The sequence below is a fragment of the Myxine glutinosa genome, chromosome 11 (genome assembly GCF_964187855.1).
Source record: "Myxine glutinosa chromosome 11, kmMyxGlut1.1, whole genome shotgun sequence".
NCBI classification, from domain to species: domain Eukaryota; kingdom Metazoa; phylum Chordata; class Myxini; order Myxiniformes; family Myxinidae; genus Myxine; species Myxine glutinosa.
In genome coordinates this window covers 35,562,818-35,580,563 of record NC_136271.1, presented here as the reverse complement: position 1 = coordinate 35,580,563, position 17,746 = coordinate 35,562,818, and the positions used below count along the sequence as shown (strand labels likewise).

General features: G+C 46.4%; 1 protein-coding gene across 1 annotated transcript in view; it reads right to left on the bottom strand.

The window, feature by feature from the left end:
- The window catches only part of LOC137436568 (uncharacterized), a 159,179-nt gene that overhangs the window by 119,859 nt on the left and 21,574 nt on the right, over positions 1–17,746 (bottom strand). Inside the window, exon 3 of the mRNA XM_078786260.1 lies at positions 5,564–5,798. Within this exon, the coding sequence (XP_078642386.1) occupies positions 5,564–5,798 (235 nt within the window). The remainder of the gene's footprint in view (positions 1–5,563; positions 5,799–17,746) is intronic.

Here is a 17,746-nt window from a genome sequence, read left to right as displayed (position 1 = left end):
ATATATATATATATATATATATATATATATATATATATATATATACATATATATGTCAAGTTGTAGATTTGTTATTGCCTAAAGTTCAGTCATAGACGTTGGTTGCTAATGTGTTATGATTTAAATGTTGTTTAAAAATGCTATTTTCATAAAGTTAATAAAGGGTTTTTGCTTCGTTTTAGTTTTGGATGAGGAAAGGCTCGCTTCGGTCATGCTGGACAATTGTATACGTGTGCTTTTTTCGAGGCTAGATAAGGCCGGTCGTAAAACCACGCCCACATGCGCGTGATTTTGCGCAACGCTAGTAGAATGTTTAGATTGCAGACATAAAAACCTATCGTTAACCATATATATTTTGTATTAATCACAGCGACGCATGACTCTGTATAAACATGCTTGGAATTACTCATGTAAACAAACCCATAAAATATATGGGTTTGTTTGGCCAAGCATGCACTCTTCTCTTTGTGAGTTACATTTCTGTTTTCTCGGAGCCCAGAGAAACATTTGGTCCGAATGATAAGGAAGGGCTGACTCCCCCGAATGATAACGGTGGGAGGGACTCTCGCCAGTCGCTTTGTTCTCTCGGAGATTTTCTGATAATCGTATTCATATATAAGTGAATGAGAATCAATGTGTTTCCAGGAAGGCTTGACGTGGCATGAAGCTGGTTCTTGCTGTAGATGTCTGTCTCCTCCGGATCTGTATAAGTTGGTTTTAATAAAAGCTGCGTCATTTTTCAGGCTATTTGTGGACTTCTTTTCCAAACGAAGAGCTGCTTCTTCACATATATATATATATATATATATATATATATATATATATATATATATATATATATATATATATATATATATATATATATACATATATATATATATATATATATATATATATATATATATATATATATATATATTACTATATGTAATTTAGTGCACCAACCTAATGAGCAATCGCCGTGATGTCACCGCCAAGTACATCCATCCTGTCTGTGAAATAATATAAATAAATATATCAATAAATAAACATATATATTGTTGCGGTTTTGAGTTTTGTACAATAAAGGTAAAATTTCCCCCTCATAGTTTAGTCACACAAACAACACGTAGCCTCGCGATAGTTTAGTTATTTCATAGTATGTGTGAGAATAGTCCTTTTCCTGTGTTAGTCTTGCGTTGAGTAGAATAATGAGAGTAGGTCCTTCATTGTTCCATTGCCTTATGCCTCCATTGCCTCCTTATGCTGCCTTTGGCTTTTTGGTGCGAATTGACACGAGGCGGGCCTGGCGGGTCGAGTCGGGACGGAATGAGGGTGGTGAAGAAGCTGACGGTAAGCGCAAGCCGCCAATCAGGGCTCAAAGGGAGTGGCTGCGGCAATGCGTCACAGGGCGTGGTTGGAACGTTCGAGGGGGCTCAGGGCGTGTCCATATAACCCGTTGCGCAAAGCCCCCACCAGGAGCAGTTCGGGGTGAGCAGTTGAGTGCGGTGAGTTATGAGCTATTGAAGAGGTGCGTATTGATGAGAGTTACGAGATCGGAGAAAGACGCGCATGAACCAAGTATAAGCGCTCGTATTAAAGTGACGCTCGGTTGAGCTTGAGGCTGAGCCTCTATTGCATTGGGTTATGTGAGTGATAGCGCGCTGGTAACACGACGCGCTGTGGAAAGCCGCCGAGAGACGCTTACATTCCTTCCCTCCTCCCTGCCTCATCTGCTGCCTTTTGTTCGAGAGACGCGCTGCGAGGATCCTTTCCACCACCTGCTTGCCATCTTCGCGGGATGTGCTGGGACCGTGGAGAGCACGCCGGGCCGCCGTTCCTGGACGACCAAGGCAGCGCGTGGACACCAGCCTACCTGCAATTCCCCTGTGTGAGTGTGACCGGGCCCGTGTCGGGGATTTAAGAATAAGACTGATTAAGTTCTGCTCTGTGTCTGCTTTCTACCGACTTGTACATAAGTGTAAATAATAATTAAATTGTGTTATTCCTTTTATTCGACCGTCTTGTGTTTTCCATCATTGACTAAGCGTGGTACGAATAGAACCGCTCTAATCGGGTTCCAATATTAACGAAAACTGCACGGACCATGTGGTACGCAATCCGCTCGGTGTACTCAATTTACACGTGGCTCTAGTCAGGTTCACTATGTTTTTTCGTTCAAAATCATGGTAGATTAGCAAACCTATACATTTTTGGAAACGTTAGTACATGGAAAATCTGAAAATCAATGTTTACATTTGCCAATTCCAACCAATTCGATTCGAGCAATTCGACCAATCGACCAATTCCATTCGACCATGCGACCATGCGACCATTCGACCAATCGCTTCGATCGACCATTCGACCATTCGACCATTCGACCAATTCGATCGATTCGATTCGATTCGATTCATCAAATTCGATTCGATCGACCATTCGACCAATTCGATTTGCCAATCAATTTGACCGACCTTTGCTTGTGTGGAACGGACTGTGAAAACGATGCGGACTATATTGTCGGATACGACACACAGGACAGTGATGACGAACTCTAAATGGCATATTCTGTAATCGTGTATGTTTGATGCCATTGACTGACTGCCTGTGTATATTTTGTCATTGACTGCCTGTGTAGATGTGAGGTTATACTGACTGCATGTGTATATATGATTTTGCTGACTGCCTGTGTATGTTTGGTGATACGAATTATTGTGACACATTTTGATGTTATTAACTGCCTGTACAAAATGATAACATGTATTTGATTATGCAACTTATCACGAAAATAAAGACAGTATTTTGCAATTCAAAACCTTTGATTCGTGTCTTACCATTCCCCATAGCACTAATTTGATACTTTCATTGGATTCCTTGTCCCTGAAAATATAGGTTTAGTATATTTTTTAAAGTTTTTAGGGTAATTAGAGGCAGAAATAGAACAAAATATGTATTTTACAGTGGCCATTTTGAAAATCCAAAATGGCCGCCATACAGGTATCTCTCCAAATGTAAACATTGATTTTTAGTTTCCTTATGCTATAACCTTTCCAAAAATGTATAGGTTTGCTAATCTACCATTGATTTTGAACGAAATATAATTTATTGACATAGTGAACCTGACTACTCATGCGAGGCTTGGTTCCCCGCTTCCGTGGTGGCGCAGGTATTTAGGTACGTGCGAGACTTGGTCCCGAAACCCTACTTTGCGTTTGCCCGGAGGCGAGGCGTTTAAAGTCTCGGTTACGCCAGCCCAGAAAGAACAAGGGGCTTAATCCCCCCCTTGGTAAGGAAAGGAAGGGCGGCGGAAAACCATAACAATATATATATATATATATATATATATATATATATACATATATATATATATATATACATATATATATATATATATACATATATATATATATATATACATATATATATATATATATACATATATATATATATATATACATATATATATATATATATATATATATACATATATATATATATATATACATATATATATATATATATACATATATATATATATATATATATATACATATATATATATATATATATATATATACATATATATATATATATATACACATATATATATATATATATATGTATATACATATATATATATATATATATATATATATATATATATATATATATATATATATATATATATATATATATATATATATATATATATACATACATATATTGTTACGGGACCGCGGCGAGGATGTTGTTTGCCAAGCGGATGGCCGCCGCGCCCGAACAGTTACCCCGACTAACCCGATTCCTGAACGTTGGCCGAATCGCGCCACAGATATTCAATGGGGAAAAGACTAAAACGAAGGATGTGAAGAAGAAGAACACCAAAGCAAAAAGGTTGGAAATGCTACTAAATTTATTCTTACTATTTACACAATCAAAGAAACCAAGGAGAAGGAAGGATAAGAAAATAAAATACAGAAGAGGAAAGGTGACAGTGAAATTCTAGCTTATCTAAACAGGCTTAACTTATACCCTGGACAGAACAAATAAAGATGGACTCACACGAATGGGGAATGGAGGCAGGAACGATTGGCTGGACCGGGAGGAAGGTTAAAAGATCTGCCAGCAACCCTCTGATGGTTAAACTGCCGAAATCTCGGCTCTCTGCTCACCTTCACTCTTTCATTCCTCTTTTCTCCCGCCTCTGGAACAAACTCCCTCACTCCCTTCAATCCCACTCCTCCCTCCAGGTCTTTAAAACAGCTGTTCACCACCATCTCTTATCTTCCCCCATCCAAAACCTTGATCTTTTCTACCCCCGCTAATTCACCCCAGATCCACCTTGTTTGAAATTCCAACTTCTTTCCTGGAAGTCCTGGCAGTGTCCATATGTTTTATACCTCTCCCACCGCCCCCTTCCCACGCCCCCCACCCCAAGCCCTCGCCCTCTCTCAGATCTCTCGATGTCTCCATGTCTCTCAGTCACTGCTCTCAAATGTTGTGTTTGTATTTGTATTTGTTTGTGTTTGTGTTTGTGTATGTGTTTGTATTTGTAATTTGTATTTGTTGTGTTTGTTTGTATCCTGCCCCCTCTCTCCCCATCTTGTCTACCGCTCCCTATGTTATATGTTTTATGTGTCGGTTTGTCTTTCTGTGTGATTAATGTTCGCTCTTTCACGAGCCTCGACCTTGTATACAAAAAAAAAAAAAAAAAAAAAAAAAAAGCTCGGACCACAAGCTGGAAGGCTTTGCAGGGCGCACAGCAAACCGGGCCTCGTCAGGCTGGGAGTGAGCAGGGTGACGTCGTGCACTTCTCTCAAGGCTTCCCACGCGCTTCTCTCGCGCACTTGTGTTAACGGCTTCCTTCTCGCTTCTCTTCCCTCCTTGCGCACTTGACTTCAAACGGCCTCCGCGCGCGCTCTTTATAACGCCGCGGGCAAATCAAGCCACCGGCCTCTAGAACACGCCCATCGGTGAGCTCGCCTCGGCCTGATTGGTCGGCACGGCCCTCTGGCTCCACCCTTGATGACGATGGGCGGGCACGCCCAGGATTCGGCAGCTCCTCCCCCTTCTTCTCCGAGCCTACCTCGTGGCGAATGGAGTCGCGGAGGGAACAGTTGGCAATTGCGGCTTTGGGAATGGGAATGAAAGGGGATCTACTCTTATTTCACTTGGTGCAATGGAGTATTTAAATTAATGGAAGACACAGCCTTACACTAATACACATAATAAGGATATAACTACTGAACAGGGATATATGGTGTCCTTCGTGTATGTTTTATGGAATTAACTACGGGAACGCCCTTTGACCTTTATACAACAACAAATGCAGGAAGGAGGGTGACATTTTACAACAATTCATTACCCAACAATAAAAAAAAACAACATTCTCATATCCACAACAATATATATATATATATATATATATATATATATATATATATATATATATATATATATATATATATATATATATATATATATATATATATATATATATACTGTATATATATACTGTATATATATATATACATACATATGAAAAAGACTATTATAGACATTCTCCACACTTGATAATTTTTCTCACCTCAGTTTTCTCCAGCCAGGAGAGAAGGTCAGAGAGAACTTGCAGACCGTCACCCTCAAATGATGTATAGGAACTGTTTGAGCTGGCATAAGAAAGGGCCCTGCCCTTCATGACCTGAACCATACTCAGTATGTCTTCTACTGAGTGTGAGATATCATAACAAACAGGTGGACACGGTTCCAGCCGAGTTCGGTACTCCTGTAGGATTTCAAACTCAGCTTGAAGCTGATCCAGCCTGCCGGATGAAGCCACAAGCACAACGGAGCAAGAGAATGAGAAAAGCAGGAAAAAGCTGCATTCATATTATTATTGTGATTCATTTACATTGATACCTGTATATGGCTAAGTTTGGACATAAATCACATTCTGGACAATACAGTACATGAGTAGGTAGACACAGTAGGTAGCCTGGTGTTGGCTTAGCGGTTAGGGTGCCGGCTTGGGATCCTAGGATCCTGGGTTCGAATCCCGGTCGATCGCTAAATTAACACCAGGGGGGTTGACTCAGCCTGTCATCCTTCCGAGGTCGGCAAATTGAGTACCAGCTTGCTGGGATGAATGATCCCGGTGTGTACCTCGATTTAGAATAGGTACACCGTATCCCTGCGCATCGTAAGAGGCGACTAAGGGTTGGCGTCAGCAAGGGCATCCGGCCATAAAAACATTGCCTCAAACAGGGAACCATGATTGTCATTGGGCCCGCAAGGCTAACCCCTGCTCTAGCGGGGAAAATGGCCTTAAAAAACGATCATTCATATATATTATTCAGTAGGTAGACACAGGTGTACTTTAATACAAATTATGAAGATGTTAGTAAACAATGGACAAATACATACAATGCATGGGATTTGAACCTGGGTTCCCTGTATCATAACCCCTTGGTGGGGATAGGAATGCCAAACAGACCAACCAAGTAAACAGCCAACAATTTAGATTTGCATTTTTTTTTCCTTCGACGTTTCAGAGATATACAAGTGCTCCGCATGGTTGTTGTTGTGGTTATAGTTGGGGGTCCATTTTTTAAATGTGCACCCATTGGTCAGACAGTTGCCAGACCACACACACATTTGTAGCTTGGCTCTACCCATTATGGCATTCAGACGAGATAATATGGCCACCATCTTGGTTTCTAGTGGGTCTAAGACATCAGGACTGTAGGCCTTTGCCAATTATACACTGCCCTGGTTTGGTGCATCATATTTCCATTGGGTTCGTTTTGGTCACACGTTACTAATGATGAGGGACCCCAAAAGAAGAATGTGGAAGATTCCATATGTTCCATATGTGGAAGAAAGATTACTAGTAAGGTTTAATCAAGAGGAGTTGAGTGGACAGAGTAAGTGAAATATATATATACATATATTGTCGTGGGTTGTGACCACAGTGCGGTCATTCTTGTTAAAGAAAGGAGCACCATGTACAGCAAAAAGTGAACTTAACAATAAATGACCATAATCACATTTGCCTCTCTTTCCCCAAGTTTGTTTGCTACAAGAGATTAACCCACACAAGATGGGTTATGGTTTTCCAAGTAAAAGGTAATTCCGTTGTTGAATGTGACTGGCAACCATCTTAGAAAATGGCCACCAGTGCATGCAAACTGCAGTAATAATAACAAGTGAATCCACTTGGATTCCGCCCAGGTTGGCACATGGAAATTATGATGTAGCATAATTATCATCTCGGGTCAAGATTGGACCTTTGGGTCCTCTGGGTCATTTGGGTCCTCTGGGTCATTTGGGTCCTCTGGGTCATTTGGGTCCTCTGGGTCATTTGGGTCCTCTGGGTCATTTGGGTCATTTGGGTCATTTGGGTCCTCTGGGTCATTTGGGTCCTCTGGGTCATTTGGGTCCTCTGGGTCATTTGGGTCCTCTGGGTCCTCTGGGTCCTCTGGGTCCTCTGGGTCCTCTGGGTCCTCTGGGTCCTCTGGGTCATTTGGGTCCTCTGGGTCATTTGGGTCCTCTGGGTCATTTGGGTCCTCTGGGTCATTTGGGTCCTCTGGGTCATTTGGGTCCTCTGGGTCATTGGGGTCCTCTGGGTCATTTGGGTCCTCTGGGTCATTTGGGTCCTCTGGTCATTTGGGTCCTCTGGGTCATTTGGGTCCTCTGGGTCATTTGGGTCCTCTGGGTCATTTGGGTCCTCTGGGTCATTTGGGTCCTCTGGGTCATTTGGGTCCTCTGGGTCCTCTGGGTCATTTGGGTCCTCTGGGTCATTTGGGTCCTCTGGGTCATTTGGGTCCTCTGGGTCATTTGGGTCCTCTGGGTCATTTGGGTCCTCTGGGTCCTCTGGGTCATTTGGGTCCTCTGGGTCATTTGGGTCCTCTGGGTCATTTGGGTCCTCTGGGTCATTTGGGTCCTCTGGGTCATTTGGGTCCTCTGGGTCATTTTGGGTCCTCTGGGTCATTTGGGTCTCTGGGTCATTTGGGTCATTTGGGTCCTTGGGTCATTTGGGTCCTCTGGGTCATTTGGGTCCTCTGGGTCATTTGGGTCCTCTGGGTCATTTGGGTCCTCTGGGTCATTTGGGTCCTCTGGGTCATTTGGGTCCTCTGGGTCATTTGGGTCCTCTGGGTCATTTGGGTCCTCTGGGTCATTTGGGTCCTCTGGGTCATTTGGGTCCTCTGGGTCATTTGGGTCCTCTGGGTCATTTGGGTCCTCTGGGTCCTCTGGGTCATTTGGGTCCTCTGGGTCATTTGGGTCCTCTGGGTCATTTGGGTCATTTGGGTCCTCTGGGTCATTTGGGTCCTCTGGGTCATTTGGGTCCTCTGGGTCATTTGGGTCCTCTGGGTCATTTGGGTCCTCTGGGTCATTTGGGTCCTCTGGGTCATTTGGGTCCTCTGGGTCATTTGGGTCCTCTGGGTCATTTGGGTCCTCTGGGTCATTTGGGTCCTCTGGGTCCTCTGGGTCATTTGGGTCCTCTGGGTCATTTGGGTCCTCTGGGTCATTTGGGTCCTCTGGGTCATTTGGGTCCTCTGGGTCATTTGGGTCCTCTGGGTCATTTGGGTCCTATATTCCTATCCTATAACATATATATCTCCTATAACCTATCCTATAAATATAGATTTGATGACGTCATGTTTACACATCTGAGCGACAGAAATGAGCGACAGAAATGAGCGACAGAAATGGGTGACAGAAACTAGCTTCACTTTTGAGCGCCCGAAATTCCCAGGCAAACGCTATAACGCACCAGGTTTACAACCTGTGCGTTAATAATACATTTATTTTATATAGCGCTTTTCAAGAAGCCCAAAGACGCTTTGACAGAGTACAAAAAACAAGTGCAAAAAGACAAAAATCAATAGGTAAATAATCAAAGCAAAAGGAAGGAGAAGGAGAAGAGATAGTCAGGGGTTAAATGCTGTGGGTTAAATGTTGAATGCAGTGTTGAACAAGTGGGTCTTGAGTGATGTTTTGAATGTGGTGAGTGAGGAGGAGTCTCTGATGGTGTGAGGTAGTGAGTTCCAGAGGGTGGGAGCAGCGATGGAGAAGGCCCTGTCCCCCCAGGATCTGAATTTGGTCCGGATGAGGGGGGGGGGGGGGGGGGGGTCATGAGGTTGGTACCAGCAGAGCGGAGGTTGCGGGTGGGAGTGTGTCTGGAGAGGAGGTCAGCCAGGTAGGATGGGGCCAGGTTATGGAGGGCTTTGTAGGTCAAGAGGAGGATTTTGCACTGGATTCTCTGAGGGATGGGGAGCCAGTGAAGCTTGTAAAGGACGGGAGTGATGTGGTCACGGGTCCGGGAATGGGTGAGTAGACGGGCAGCGGAGTTCTGAATGTATTGGAGTTTATTGGTGATTATTGAGGGTGAACCATAGAGGAGGCTGTTGCAGTAGTCCAGACGGGAGGTGATGAAGGCGTGGATGAGGGTTTCTGCAGCCGTGGAGGAGAGGGATGGACGGAGACGGGCGATGTTTTTCAGGTGAAAGAAGGCTGTCTTTGTGACCTGTTTAGTGTATTTGTCGAAGGAGAGGGTTTGGTCAAAGATGATGCCAAGATTCCGGATGTGAGGGGAGGTGGATACTGGGAAACCGTCGATGTTGAGGGCAAAGTTATGGGTGGATTTGGTGAGCGTTTTTGGGCCAATGATGATTATTTCAGATTTATCATAGTTAAGTTTGAGGAAGTTGATTTGGCAATGACTTCATAGACCAGCTTGGGGTGGACCAAGAAGGGTGACAGTCTGTTCGAGCCACACTGGACCACACACTACCGATGCGACCCAGGGCTGATACGAAGGGATGTGTGAAGCACTGCAAGTGCAGAAAGGCAGCACTTGAATGCACAGCCCTGTGTGTGTGACTCGATATTCAACACCATAGTGACATTGTTGGACATGTTTGACTGATCTATCGAATTACTTTAAGGACTTTGTACTTTGTTCTGTATCAACCATGACACTAATATTTTTTCTTCTGGGAGATGAACATTGTCATCTCCACCTAGATTTAGAGTTTCCGCTCTTGATTTAGGCCTACGTATAGACATGGGTTAATATACAGTAAATGTAGGCATAAAATAGTTACATTTTTCTTTGCTTCGATATTTTTCAAACTCCTCACCTGATTATGCACTTAATGGTAATCAGGGCAGATCATCTGACTGGCTTGATGGTCTTATAGTACGGTATGTTATTAATAAGATAAGGTTACTTCATCACAGAAAATGGCATTTCTGCACCAGTGTGTCACCAAAATATCAATTTTATAATCCCATATAGTACAATGGCTGATTAGCAATGATTAATAATAATCACCAAGGACCCACCATTGCCAGGTTACCCCATTGAAACCATCTTCGACGTCTAAATTAAGCACTTCCTGATCATTATACCATATATTGCTTGGCAGCCATTTTGTAAGATGGCAGCCACAGTAGTCGTCAGGGGCCAATTCTACAATGCCCCAATATCCAGATCTAATGTATATATATATATATATAAATATATATATATACTGTATATATATATATATATATATACTGTATATATATATATATATATACTGTATATATATATATATATATATATATATACACTGTATATATATATATATATACTGTATATATATATATATATATACTGTATATATATATATATATATATATATATATATATATATATATATATATATATATATATATATACTATATATATATATATATATATATATATATATATATATTGTTGCGAATATGGAATTTGGCCTCCATATCCGCTTGTAAATATTCCCCTATTTCTCCAATACTCCCCAACTTTCCCCAATCCCCCATTCCCTAGTCCCATTGTCTGTAAACAACAATCAGTAGAGCCGACCTTCCCCTTATTCCCCCATTAAATGTCGTGCCCAGGTCCACCGCACCACACGTAGACAACTTTCGGACATCTTCCTAGTTATTCTTAGTCTATGTCAGTTAAGGCCTCGTTTCCATTAATTATGACTCTTCGTTGCACCAGAATGTGATTATATGGCATCAGTAGTGAGTTTAGGACCTTTCCCATACCTCCTTCCATCTTCCATACCTCCTTCCATCTTCTTCCACAACTATAACTACAACAACAGAGGAGATGGGGGCGGCGCGGCGGCGCGGGGGAGGATGCGTCCTCACACCGGCTCGGCGCTCCACGGGGTTACCAGAGGGGCTGGCTGTCAGCTCCTCGTCAAGGGCGGAGCCTGGTAACCCCCCCCGCACCCAATCAGAAGGGCGGACCGATTCCATCTGGGGCGGAGCTAACGAGCCGAGGGCGTGTCACTCCCCGCCGGATATACGTGGCGACTTAGCGGACGTGAGGAGAGATGCGCCCCCAGCTGGAGAAAGAGGTACCTGCGAGCGCTGAGTCAGATGCGCCCCGCCTGAGAAAGAACGTTGCCTGCGATCGCTGAGAGGAAGCGAACCCGCCTGGGAAAGAACGTTACCTCCGAGCGCTGTGACCTCCCCGCATCTTTGGACCGGACCGAACCGTGTGGATTCTGCCCCGAGCCCAGGCGCACCTGGAGCCACCGATACCTGCCTTTCCCTGCCATCAATCCCCGTGTGAGTCAGCCGTTGTCCCGTTTATCTGTCGTCTGTCCGGGGTCAATATAAGAGTGTGTCTAAGTGCCTGTCTTCCTGTGATATACCTCTAGCCCCTGTAATCTAACCTTTCCGTACGAATATACTTGAGAATCGAAACATTGGTGTCTGTCATTATAATCCAGCCGTGTGTCTTCTTTTTCCTTATTGAGCCAGCGTGGCGCGGCTTCGTCAACGTTCGAGTACAATCGGGTAATTTGTGCGGACACGACGGCCATTCCGCTCGGCCCATCTTAACATCAAAGTCGTGTCTGTAACAATTGGTGTCGAGGAGTGAGATTCGGACCCGGGACTAAATTAGTTAGGCCCAAATTTTGGGAGGGAAAATCGATTCGGAGCGCGTACTGCGCTCGACAAAATCGATCCGGAGCGCGGTCCCGCGGTTACTGCGCTCGACGAAATTATAACAGCAAAATTTGGATTTGTGTTACGAAACTCGAATTTTGAAAGTCACGCTATGGCGGATCAAGACGGCTGGGGTCCGGTAGGGGAGAGTGAAGCAGGGTCGGTCCAGGACCAAATTGAGACACGTGAGGAGAGCGAAACAGCGGGGGTAGCAGACGCGCGAAATGGCGCCTCGCACATAGCTACGGCGGCCGCACCCGCTGCACAAGTGGGAGGGATGGCCCAGATGCAGGTCCTCATGGAGCAATTTATGGCGCAAATGCAGGCGTCCCTCAAACTGCAGAGTAACCAATTGGGGGTAATGGGGAACCGGATGGAGGCTCAGAGTGAGCAAATGGGGGTAATGAGGGACGAAGCGACGGCTCAGAGTGAGCAATTGGGGGTAATGAGGGACGAAGCGAGGGGTACCGGTGAGAAGTTAGACAATAATTTTGAGGGGTTAGACAACGGGATAAAAAAAGTGAAAAATGGGTTAGAGGGGTTAGAAAACAGTATGGAAGGCAAATTGAGGGACATGAGGGACCAAGCGGAAAGGGAAGTTAAACAAATGGAGCAGCAGATAGAGGGGGTCAGAATGGGGGTAGAAACCAAACTGGATGCTCACAGGGAGGAAATGGAGCAGATGAGGATGGCATCTGGGCAGGAGATGCAAGTGATGGGAGAGCAGATCAGAAGAGGAGTGAGTGAGGAGGTCGGAGGAGTGCGCGAGGTGAGGCACTGTAAGGAGCACATGGAGAAGGAGGTGAGAAAGGGGACTGTAAAGTTACAAGGGGGCATAGAGGACCTGACGCAGGAGGTGGAGCAGCTGACGGTGGGACAAACGGAGTTAGTGGAGCAGGTTCAAAGGAACACTGCGGTATTAGGAGGTTTAAAAGCGACACAGGGAGAACTAAAAGATGACTTGGTGGCGACGAAGAGGGAATGTCAGATGGTACGTGAGGGACTGACAACGAGGTTGGACGAGGTGATAGAGGTAATGGAGACGAAGGACCGGCAGGTGAGGACGCACATGGAAACGGTCAAGGTAGCCTTGGAGGACGAGCTTGAGGAGACGTACCGGGGAATAAAAGAGGTGAAGCACAAATTAGAAGAAGTGGAAGAAGGGATGAGCGAAATTAAGAAGCGACGGAGAGGGGATAAGAAAGAGATAAAAGAGGAGATAAAAGAATTGGTCCAAAGTCTGTGTTTGGATCGTGATGATGTGCTCATTAACCGGATGAGGGATTCGCAGGTGATGGAGGAGAAGCGAAGAGGAAGAGGACCCGGTGTAAGTGGTGACCAATATGGTCGTGCGTATGATGCGCCAGGGGATTTAAGAAGCTTGGGGGTCGAGATGGACCCGGGTGTTCGTGAGAGGCCGTTGGTGAAGTGTGCGACAGGTCTGGTGTGCGAAAAAGGAGGTGTGCGAGAAAGTCCGACTCTGGGGTGTGTGAGGAAAAAGTGTGTGCCAAGGATTGAGGGTGCTGGCGAGAGTGAGTCGGTCGTAGCGTGTGTGCGAGGGAGCACATGGAAGCGCGGTGTGGTGAGTGTTACAGAGGGTGTGACGGGAGAGTGTGCGCAAGAGTGTGCGCGAGAAAGGTGTGTGACGGACAGGTGCATGGGGAAAGAGTGCGCTGTCAGAAGTAAGGAAGAGTGTCCACCTGTGGTGAGTGTTACAGAGGGTGTAACGGGAGAGTGTGCGCGAGAAAGGTGTGTGACGGACAGGTGCATGAGGAAAGAGTGCGCTGTCAGAAGTAAGGAAGAGTGTCCACCTGTGGTGAGTGTTACAGAGGGTGTAACGGGAGAGTGTGCGCGAGAAAGGTGTGTGACGGACAGGTGCACGAGGAAAGAGTGCGCTGTCAAGAGTAAGGGTGAGTGCGCTGTCAAGAATGGAGGTGAGAGTAGTGAGAGTGACAAGGAGAGTGAGCTGGTTGTGACAGGTGAGCGAGGATGTACACCTGGGATGGAAGGATGCACACCTGGAATGGTAGAGCGTGAGTGGGAATGCACGCTGGAGTTGGTGGTGAGGCACGTGGTTGGGTGTGCGAATGAGAGCACACCTGTGATTGTCACAGAGGAGGTGACCGAGGAGGGGGTGCGAAGCGGTGTATTGGTGAGGTGTGCGAGCAACGAATGTGTGCCAAAGTGTTCGGTGGTCAGGTGTGTGACCAAGGCTGTGAGTGGAATGGGTGTGCCTGGGTGTGTAAGGAAAGGTACGAGGAGCATGGGCACGGCTGGATGTGTGAGCAAGGAACGGGCTGCGGGGTGTAAGCGTCCAGGTGAAGCATCGACGTTAGACGGGGTAGAGTTTAGAACGACTTATAGCCGAATCGGGCCCTCGGTGCGTGCTGGGCCTCGCTTTGAACGGCCGCGTCCGTGCTCCACTAGGTGGAGCGGGCAGTTGGATAGGAAGGGTCGTCATGGCGACCACTTTTTGGTGAGGCATTCCGGCAGGCCGAGATCGAGCCATGGGATGGCTCCGTGCCGAGATGGTGCGTGGGATCTCGGCCCGGGTAAACCTCCTTCCCTGCACCGAATGCCGGATGTATCCAGCCGCTGGCACAAAACAACCAGCATCCATTGCTTGGCTTTACGAAGCCGGGCTTTGGACAGGGATTGGCGCACCGAGAGGTATTAGTGAGTAGACTGGGTGATGAGGTTAGTGTTTTGGCCCCAAAATTAGAGAAAAACAAAATTTGATGATTGGCAAGGGATTGGCAGTAGTGATTGGCAGATGATGGGCAGTGATTGGCAAATTTTTAATTTGTTGAAATTTGATGTGCAAAATTGGTAGTGAGAGACCCCCGATGTGGTGGGATGGCAAATCCACCATCCCTCACAGGTGGGGGGCAAAGGAGCAATAGCTTATGGGGTGTATGGCAGTGAAAACTAGCCCGGGTGGGTTAGGATATGGTGTGTAGGGATCTAGCGAGGATTGACATTAGGTGACGTTAAGTTTAGTTAGTGACTGATACCTGTAGTAGGGACGCAGGTAGATTAGTGTGGATGATAATGACGAGGGAGCGCAATAGTTTAAAGGGACGACTGGGAAGCGCAAGTTTCAGAAGGGAGTAGTTAGCTGAGATGATGCCGTGTTTGTGAGAATGGAACAGGTGTGATTGCACAGGTGTGCAACTGGACAGGTGTGTGGAGCAGTGTGTGAGTAGTGAGTGTGTGGATCAGCGCGAATGCGCTTGGGGAGAGAAGGGTGCAGGTGGCACCAGGTGTGAGAGCACAGGTGTGCAAATACAGGTGTGTGGAGAGAGTTGGAGTAAGTGGTACGGAGTGGTGTGCATGGTGCGAAGGTGTGGATGGGGGAAGAGTAGACCCCTTTCACGAGTACCCGGGGCGGGTAGTGTACGTGTTAGGTAGAGGGTACAGGTAAATTGTGGATGGATATTGGCATTTGTGGTGCGGTTGCAGAATGGTGTTGTGAATGGGTGCATTAGTGTTGTGGAAATGGCTGGGCGTGTAGCCTGTTAGTGTGTGTAGTTGGTTGGGCACTCCACCACTGTGAGGATGTCGGCCAGGTGAGGCCGCAGGTGGGCTCTGGGAGCCGGTAGTTGTGGATGGGGCCCGAGGATCCGGAGGATGGACCCGGGTAGCCCAGTGCCAGAGAGGGCACCGAGTGGGGAGAGTGCCAGAGGGCCTTCCCCAGGTAGTTAGGTTAGGGAAAGGAGCAGGTAAGCTCGGAGGCAACTGCAGTGGTGGAGGTGTGCAGGTGGGTAGACCCACTGGGAGAGGTACACGCCGCAGCCCAGAAATTGTGCGAGGGCACCGGGAGATGAATCGGGGGAGTGAGACCCCAAATTGAAGAGCACCACAGTTTGGCCAATGGGAATTGGTTTTTAGAACCCATAGTGTAAGAGGGCCAATGGTTTGGCCGGAGAAAGACCCCGGGTAGTGTAAAGTTGTTAAAGTCATTTAGGAAATAGTTAGGATTGAAGAACCTGTCGCACCATACGCCGCCACTTACCTGTGATGATGATGACTCCACACCTGTGTTTTCTTTGTTTTGTTGCAGGAAATGAGATTGCTGTGGATTTGTGAGACGCATCACGACGTGGATGAGACATTGGGGTGATTCCATCTCTCCCTCCTTAGGAGGGACTGATGATGAATTGGTAATGGCAAATTTTGATGTGCAGTTGGAGATGGCAAATTTTGATGAGAGTTGAAAATGGCAAATTTGATTGGTTAGGAGGGAGAGAAGACGAATTTGGTTTATGGGAGGAACGGGGAAGACAGTAGGGATGTTTGTCGATTTGTAAAGTAGATGTTTATGGGTAGTGTTGTGTTGTGTGGATACAGTAAGGGGTAAGGGAGGGGCCATGTAGGTTACCTGGTGGGGGGGGGCGTACGATAGGAACGTACCTGTCTCACCTGGTTCCCATGTGCCCCCAGTGTGCGTTACCTTATATTGCGTGCACTTTTGCGCCCTTACCACCTTACTCACTTGTTTCTTCTTTTGTCTCCCACCTCCGAGGATCTGGCTTTGGGGTAGAGAGAGAGGAGAGAGAGGTGCTGGCTGCGCAGTTGTGGGCCTGCACTTTCGCTGTTTGCTGCCGGGATCGATACACCATATGGACCGCAATGTTTGTGGCCACCCACAATGGACCGCAGTTCGTTTGCGGCCAAGCACCACCCGGGGATGGACCTATGGGTCAACGTGGCACCTATGCCATACAGGTGAACCACTTTTAGTTAACACCAAGTGCACCACAAGAAGAGCAAGAGACACCTGCAGGGTTAGGGGTTGTCGAATTTATTTTTATTCCAATGAACAATGGTGACTGCACCGATTGGTGGTGGGGTGGTGCTTTTGATGCTCGGGAAGGGTGCTCTGCACGTTATTAAAGGCCGTCGGCCACAGAGCACTCGTGGGTTGGTGTATCGATGTTGGCAAGCGCGCTCTCTCTATGCATAACATCTGCATGTGTTCCTCCAAAAACAGGTCCTGGATCGTAGTGTAAATAGCAGCGTAGTCGTGTAAATAATGCTCCCTACCGGCTGTATGTTTAGTTTGCGAATTCTTTCCGGATTCGGTTATCCTGTGGGTGTGTTTCTGTGAGGAGAATGGTGCAACGTCGCAGGGGGACATATTTACTCATTTGTGAACATCTGTAAAACTGTCGCACTCAGGGTAGAGTTAATAGTAGAGGGACTACATCTGAGTGCCACACTAAACTAGGTAAAAATTTATCGGGTCGGGACGCCCCGAGGGTAGAGAAGGGTGCAATGTTGCGAATATGGAATTTGGCCTCCATATCCGCTTGTAAATATTCCCCTATTTCTCCAATACTCCCCAACTTTCCCCAATCCCCCATTCCCTAGTCCCATTGTCTGTAAACAACAATCAGTAGAGCCGACCTTCCCCTTATTCCCCCATTAAATGTCGTGCCCAGGTCCACCGCACCACACGTAGACAACTTTCGGACATCTTCCTAGTTATTCTTAGTCTATGTCAGTTAAGGCCTCGTTTCCATTAATTATGACTCTTCGTTGCACCAGAATGTGATTATATGGCATCAGTAGTGAGTTTAGGACCTTTCCCATACCTCCTTCCATCTTCCATACCTCCTTCCATCTTCTTCCACAACTATAACTACAACAACAGAGGAGATGGGGGCGGCGCGGCGGCGCGGGGGAGGATGCGTCCTCACACCGGCTCGGCGCTCCACGGGGTTACCAGAGGGGCTGGCTGTCAGCTCCTCGTCAAGGGCGGAGCCTGGTA